General features: G+C 43.6%; 1 protein-coding gene across 1 annotated transcript in view; it reads right to left on the reverse strand.

Annotated features, from left to right (window-relative positions):
- The window catches only part of MFSD2B (MFSD2 lysolipid transporter B, sphingolipid), a 40,512-nt gene extending 33,027 nt beyond the window's left edge, over nt 1-7,485 (reverse strand). The window contains 3 exon segments of the mRNA XM_002188830.6: nt 5,050-5,153; nt 5,156-5,335; nt 5,338-7,485. Of these exon segments, the coding sequence (XP_002188866.5) occupies nt 5,050-5,153; nt 5,156-5,335; nt 5,338-5,623 (570 nt within the window). The 5' untranslated portion in view covers nt 5,624-7,485.
- Between the last annotated feature and the right edge of the window lie 212 nt (nt 7,486-7,697).

Below are 7,697 nucleotides of genomic sequence, written 5' to 3' on the forward strand. Positions count from 1 at the left end.
TGTTTGTTCTCTAATTCAGCCCCTGAAAAAAGATTACAGTGTTCCTAAAAGTGAGCTGGGGTGACCCTCAGGCTTACCTACCATCCTCTCACAAGCCATTAAAAGGAAACAAGGCTACAAACAAGCAAAAGCAGCAGAGAAGTGCTACACTATTATTTGAGCTTAGTTTTGTCTTTGAATGCTTAATTCATATTTTTAAAGGTTGAAAACTTTTACTTTAAAAAATATATTTGTTTTATTAACCTTTCAGATAATAATAATTGATACATACACTCATACCACAGTAACTAAACAACATTCACAGAAAGTTCCACAGATCAAACAGATCCCAAACATTTGTGCTTTGTTTCTTCCTTTGTCACAAAGTGCTGGTGTGACACTAGCAAAGTCACTTGACTTTGCATATCTTCCTTTTGACTTGACTTTTCTATATCTTTGTGAAAATTGGCATCATATGGTAAGTAATTTTGGGCCCAAGATTTTTTAGAAAATTACTCCAAGTGTATTTAAAACATTTTGCAAAACTGTGCTCTCTCATTTGTCATCTGATGTTTGAAAAGTACCATAAGCATGCAAGAGTACTCTCAAATATAATAGGTAAAAAAGAATAAAATAAATGTTAAAAATAAAGGTACATGCCATTAATTAACATACAAAAATTGCACTGTTTCTAATAACATTGGGTTGTTTCTCAAAAAACATAGGGTTTTTTTCCCAACAGTAGAAGTTCCAGGATACTGGAAAGCCCTTAAAAATGTGTAAGATTTAATTTTATGCCATCAAATTCAAAATGAAGAAAGAAAAGTACTCTCTATTAATCTGTATTCTTTCAGAGGGACAACACATCAAATCAAACTTTTAACTTTCAGGCTTTCAGTCCCTCTTTAAAATTTGCTGTCAACAGAAGCCAGGAAACATGAAGAGGAGCAGCAATATTAATCCTGGGTCTGTCTTCTCTCTGAACTGACTACACAAGCCCTTAATTCTTATGTTAGATCAAGATAAAAAATAGAGATATGGAGATAAAATCCACCACGATGATATTCTGACACATTATTTAATTTCTGAACATTTTAAAATTTACTAACACATCATCTTTATTCCGTAACAGTTTTGAGAAGTTTTAGAATTCTAGGCAATGCCTTTCATCATCTAAACATTTCCCTTTGAACTGTTTTATCAGAATGGGTGTGAACAAACAAGCACAAGTATCAGGACTCCTTCCTTTTTGTGTTTTCCCAGAAAAAGACAGGGTGGGGATCCCATTACTACACCCAAGGAAAGTGGACACTGTCAGGGCATGAACTGCAAAATGCTATCACCACAGCAGGCTTCATTTTACACTGCATTGGCAATTTTCTTCTTTGCAGGGAAAAAAAAAAAGAGCGATAAACAGTCAGAAGACCAACCAACTTCATAGTAACAATTATACTATTTAATTTGATAAGAGATTGCAAACAAAACAAACTGACTATACACACATTTGCTGTCCAAAGTAACTCTTCATTTTCCATACATAAGTACGAATAAATATGAGCTTTACTAGACTTGTGGGCCCACAGAACTTGCTTGACTCATTGTCGTCCCCTTAAGCTTTGCCCCAGGGGCTGTGTACTTTAAAACTTTGTCTCACTTTTTTGTTTTTCAGTCATTCCCTTTTATAAGTTTGTTTTTTTTTTAGTCATTATATTACTTTAAAAATTTGCTTTCCCTTGATACTTTCCCTCCTGATCTCCAAGCATTGGCAAGATGACTTTCAGCTGAAATCAAGAGATATAAACCACTGCTATGCAAATCCTCTATCCTATTGCAACCTCAAAAGTGGAAAAAAACCCTTTTAGATCTGTAATGCTGCTTTCACACTTACTTTCACCAGTAATTTTCATAGACTCACAGAATGGTTTGGATTGGAGAGGACTTCTGTAGAATCCAGTCCAACCCCTCTGCTATATGCAGGGACACCTTCCTTGCTCTGGGCCCCATCCAACCTGGCTTTGAACACTTTTAGGGATGGGGCAGCCACAGCTTCTCTGGTCAAGCTGTTCCAGGTCACCTTCACAGTAAAGAATTTCACCTTCACAAAAAATAATTTCTTTCCTACATGCTTCTTTTACTTTGAAACCATAGCCCCTTGTCCTTTCAATAGCTAAGGCTGTGGTAAAACAGAAAAAGTAAATGCCTCTATATAATAGACATTATTCCACAATGTTTTTAGAAGACGAAGAATGTCAAGTTCTTAAGAAATAATCTAATTAAAGCTGTGGTACATGAAATGGTCAATCAAGATCTACACTTACAAGCTGCAGGTGGTACTCCTGTCTTTACAGCTGTTTCATGGTTAGAAAATTGACAATCTTAGTTCATTTTTTTATGAAGTCTCACTGCAATTCCACACACACCCAGAATGCTGCTCAACTACTCTCTGAACCATGTTCCCAGATCCCCTTGAAGCAAAGTTAATACTTTGGTCACAGCAGTAGTTAAGTTTTAATTAAATTTTGGTTATGAATGTTATTTTCAGAATAAAACAAGCTGTCAGATAGAAATGGCATACAGAGGTGTCCAGTCTGGTCACCCACAGAAAGACAGGGAATCTGCAGTTCATGAGCCCCCTGGAAGGTAGGATACATCCTGAACACTGCTCCATACCTGATTTCCCTTTATTTTGCCTAATTGCTTTTGGAATTTGATTGTACATTAAGCCATAAACACCACAGCAGTTCTGCATGGCAATGACATGTATTGTGGAGGGAAATGCCACTGTCACCACAGATCTGCTGCCTGGTAATTTCATTGAGTGTCCCTGAGCTTCTAGCTGGTGAGAAGCAATCCCTCAGACTTTACATTCTGGTTTGTCTTTCAAAAAAGAAGCAGCCCACAGTAGATTTTTGCCTCTCCCTGTTGAATTCATATGGTAACAACCCCATTTTCTGCCTCAGTACGCAATGGAAAGTGAAGTAAAATGAAGGTAGGACTCTGCACCAGTAAAGCTGAAGCATTTTCTTCTCTCTAACCTCCTACAATTAAGAGCATAGAAGATGCACATGGCAGCTGCCTGTTACAGGATCTCAGCAGCAAGTCCCCCAGCCTTGGTTGGGTTTGCATGATACTGCTCACAAATGCTGACAGAAGCTGTCTTGGGAAGGATAACACTGAGCAGGGCCGCATGGCCAAGGGCACAGCACTGGCTATCAGCAGCTCACAGGGCTTTCCTCCAAGGGCTGGGTGTCCCTGCTGCATTGCTTCCTCAATAAACACAAAATGCTTGATTCCTCCAAAATCCAGTTAAAAGTGTCTTCACCTGTGCAGGTTAATCAGCAAGCTGAAAGTACTCAACTAATTAGAGACAGAAATGGATAGGCAGTGGTCAAATAAGGAACGAAACATAAAAGTACCATCAAAAATTTGTTTTGAGACCCCTGTGGTGTAATTGAACCTCAACATCAAATTGTTTCTACAAGCTTTAGGAGAAATGTGAGATGATGATGGCATGAAAGGTAAGAGGACAGAAGGTCAAAGAAAGTTACATTTTTTTTTTGTTCTCAGATTAACTTTACAATTTCTCACTTACACACGCTCCCATTGTATCAAATTTAATTGTGTTTCAAGGCGAACCAAGAAAGCATAATAGCTGAGAGATTTGATTTTGCTCCTTAAATAGAAAGCTTAAACGTTGTTATGGAAAATTAATGCTTCTCCTACACTGTAGTTCCTTGATTTTTAATTCTCTTGTAAGTTAAAACCATACTTGTAAATTTTCCCTTCCCCAACAGAACAGAAATTGAATACAATATTTATAGCAGAACATCTTATTTCTACGGAAAGTGTTTCAGCTCATTGAAAACAGCTTAGCAACTGTGTTACAGGCATAGGGAGCAGACGCGTTTTGTCCTAAGCTATTCGTTATCAGCGGAGCCCAGAACTGAACCAACAAGTAATTTAAAAGCAGAAGAACAGAGAGTGAAACCTGTGACTCAAAGATAAATGTTAGCCTAGGTTTATCTGAGAAACAATGAAATGTAGCTAGCGAGGAGCAGCTCTTGAGTCAGCTTTTCTCTCAATTTGGAATTAACACTGGTAGTGTTTCTGTCCTGCGAGTGACCAAACAACTGCCTCTTGAAAGCATGAGTGTGGCAGTCACGGGTGGCATCCCAGGTCCCTCACACCGAGCATCTTGAGGGCTGGTTTCAGGTTTGTCAGTGACATCAGCCCATCCTTGAGTGGAAGAAAACAGGAGCAGGGCTTGTGTGCAGACACATAGGAAAGGGTGTATGAGTAAGGTGGCAAACACTGGTGCTTTCTCAGGATATCCTTCCAGCTGCTGGCAATGCAGCTCTCAGGAACTCTGTGAGACAAAGATGGTGCATCTGTGCAACATCTGCAGATTTATGCCATGAATTCACCCAGATGCTTTCCAAACACAAAAATTCAGCCTGAACAGTACGTGCCAGGTGTCTGAAGATCTCCATGAGCTGAATGCCCCCCAACATGCTGTGAAAGGCTTCCTCATCTACTATGTTTGTTTGCCAGTTTCACCTGGTGTTCCCTCAAGAGCCATGGAGTTGGGGAATCCTCGCTCACCCCCACCTGCCTCCCTCTCCTACTGCAGCAACCACCGAGTCTGAGGAGGCAGCGTGAGATAGCTTCGCTCACACACAAGACGCCCCTGAAAACCGGGAGTTTCTGAGGCTCCGGGGGAGCGAACCCCTCCTGCCTCCCGCATCCCACCTGCCTCGGTCCGGGAGCAGCCCGGGAGGGGACAGGAGGTGGGAAGCGAAGGCGCTTTGCCTTGGCACCGCAGCGGCCAGCGAGCAAACCCCGGGCAGCTCATCCCAGGGAAAACGCCGGGGCTGCGGGAAGGGTTCCGGAGCTATTCCAGGTACTCGGGGGGCCGCGCAGAACCCCGCACAAACCTGGGCGGCCTCAGGGCGCCCGCGCTGCCCCGGCCCCGCCGAGCGCCCGCGACCCGCCCGCGGTGGGACCCCGCTCTCGCCAGGCTGTGTCCGAGGGGCTCCCCAAGCCCCCGCCCGGCCCCTCGCAGCCCCCTACCTCCTGCTCGCCCGCCGGGGTGTCCCTCGCAGCCCCCGCCATGGCACCGCGGACATCCCACCCGTGCGACACCTGCGCCCGGGGCGGGGCGGCGGAGCGGAGCCGGCGGGCGGCGTCCTCGCCGCCCTCTCCCAGCGCCCTGCAGGGCCGAAGGCGCCGGTGCTGCCCTCACGGCCCGGGACGGGGCTGCCCCGCGCCCTCCGTCCCGCCCCGGGGAGAGGAGCGGGGCAGCTCCCGGCCGCCACAGCTCCACAGGGTGCGGGGCTCAAGGACGGGGCACGGGGTGGAAGGGGCCGGAGCTGGTCTCATCCAGCCCCAAAACGCCTCCTCTGCCCCGTGAAGAGACGCGCGGTTTCCCGATGGGCAGGGATGTAGAACCAGGCCGGATAGCAACGCTGTCAGCGGGACGGAGATCACACAGCAGCTGCCCCTGTGCTGAGACGCGCTGGGGAACAGCGGCTGCCAGTTCTGCCCTGGGGGTGGTTAGAGACTGTCCGGGGCTGCCCAGGGAGGCGGTGGAGGCACCGGCCCTGGAGCTGTTTAAGGAAAGACTGGATGTGGCACTCGGTGCCATAGTCCGGTTGACAAGGTGGTCATCGGCCCTAGGTCGGACGCGATGATCTCAGAGGTCTTTTCCAACCTCACTGATTCTGTGATTCTGCTGCCCCCGAGCCAACACTCTTATCTAGGATACACGAGTTCACCACCACCCTGCCCCTGGGAAAGTGCTCTCGCACGCATGCTCTTCATCAGAAGAAACACAAAGTGCATTTTGAAGTATGAATCCTTTCAACAGTGAGGTAGCCTAAGAGAAGAGGGGTTAACGAAGCCAACAGGACTTGTGACCTGCTTGTCTTGGGGAGATGATGACTAATCAATCTCTACACCCAGGGCTTTTTGGTGTGACTGATTTGAAGGGCTCTGCTCCTGACAGGGTCACCTGGTGGGTGACCTGCAGGCACTGCAAACCATGCCAAACCAAGTACTGACATTTAAATCATATGCAGCCTTGTTTGGTAAGAACAAATTACAGCAAATTTGCAAAATTCTGAAAGAACAAGGCATTAAAGAATTTTCTAAAAAACAGACCTTTTAACAGAAAACTGAGATTGTGGCCCTAACACACCTTATTGAAAACTCCCTGAAGGGGGTCTCTAGAGGCTGATGCCAGAGGAACTTGAAAACAGAAACAGACTGGCCAGTACAAGGTATGCATCTAACATTCAAATTCAACATTTAGGTTGTTTTGTGTTTACACACCATCTTCATAACACATTAAACACTTTTTTCCCTGCATTTGCATGTACACTTCTTTTCGTTGTTCTTCTCTCGGCTTCGTATCTTCAAGCACTCAAAAAAGCAAAGTCTTGTTAAGAAACAATTTGTGTATTTCACAAATTCTAGCACTGATCAAGCCAGTTATGGTGTTGTTTGACCAATGCACAATTGCTGTCTACAGACACTACAGGTAGCTAATCGATCTTTAAAAACTTGTCCAAAACCAATTAGATTTAGGAAAGTCTTCTGTTCTCCCAAAGATTTTCTCCAAATTAGGAAATAAATTATTCAATCACAATTTGTTGCCTTTATTTAAAGGCACTTTCTGATCTAGCATGGGATTAATGCAGCCAGCAACACTTCAGACTTTTCAAAGATTTTCTCTCATTTTGTAGTTGAGATCATGACACTTTCAAACTGCAAATGCACACTCAAGTACACCAAAGCTGCAGTCAGACAGTTGGTTTTAGTAAAGCAGCTAACTGTCCAATCTCTTAAAATGCTGGTAGCAGATATGAATCAATGTTCAAATACAAAATACTTATTACTCCTTCCAATGGATAGCAAGCAAAATTTACCCACCTCAGAATTTTACACTCCCCCCTTCAATTTCAATCTTGCACTATTTATTTCTTCAAATTTTTGTGCTGCAAATGCATGAATAGTAGTACACTGTTAATTTCGACATTTCATGCACCTTTTAGATATAACAACTGAGCTCACAATCAACCACATGTGCTTTTCTAATACTAGGTTTTATATTAAGACAAATTTGGAAGCACTGATTAATTAAATTCCCTTTTCAGGAAGCTCTGGGTATTGAGGGTTGGAGCTGTGTCTGTAGGTGGTCTGTCTTTTCAATTTTACTAATATATTTGTCGGAACATATATTTTTGTTTTTTCATATAGGAATCAGTGCAAGAGCAAAGAAAATTTAATTGTACTACTTGCTACATAGACCTGAATGGCACAGTAGTACAGGAAGTTTATAGCACTGGAAAGCATTTAAAGGCATAGTTTCCAAAGATTTGCTTTCTGAGGACACAATAGATATTTGCCCAGTTGACTTTAATTTCAAACACACCATGAGAGATGCTGAAGCAAACCAGTTTTATAACCCTGGGAATGAAGGAGAGGACATCCCTAGACTGAAGTCTCACTACTTTTTAGAATACAGGTTGCTCAAATGAAGTAATTTTCTATTTATAACAAAACCAGGAAAACCCAAACCCAGCTTTCACTTAACCATACAAAAGAAGTACAGCCCCAACACCCATCCTTTGGCAGAGGTAGCACAGAGAAGTCAGGACTCGCTGAAGATCCTGGGATATGTATTACATGGAGATTTTAGTTCCATTCACAAACCCACA

Source organism: Taeniopygia guttata, chromosome 3 (assembly GCF_048771995.1).
Source record: "Taeniopygia guttata chromosome 3, bTaeGut7.mat, whole genome shotgun sequence".
NCBI classification, from domain to species: domain Eukaryota; kingdom Metazoa; phylum Chordata; class Aves; order Passeriformes; family Estrildidae; genus Taeniopygia; species Taeniopygia guttata.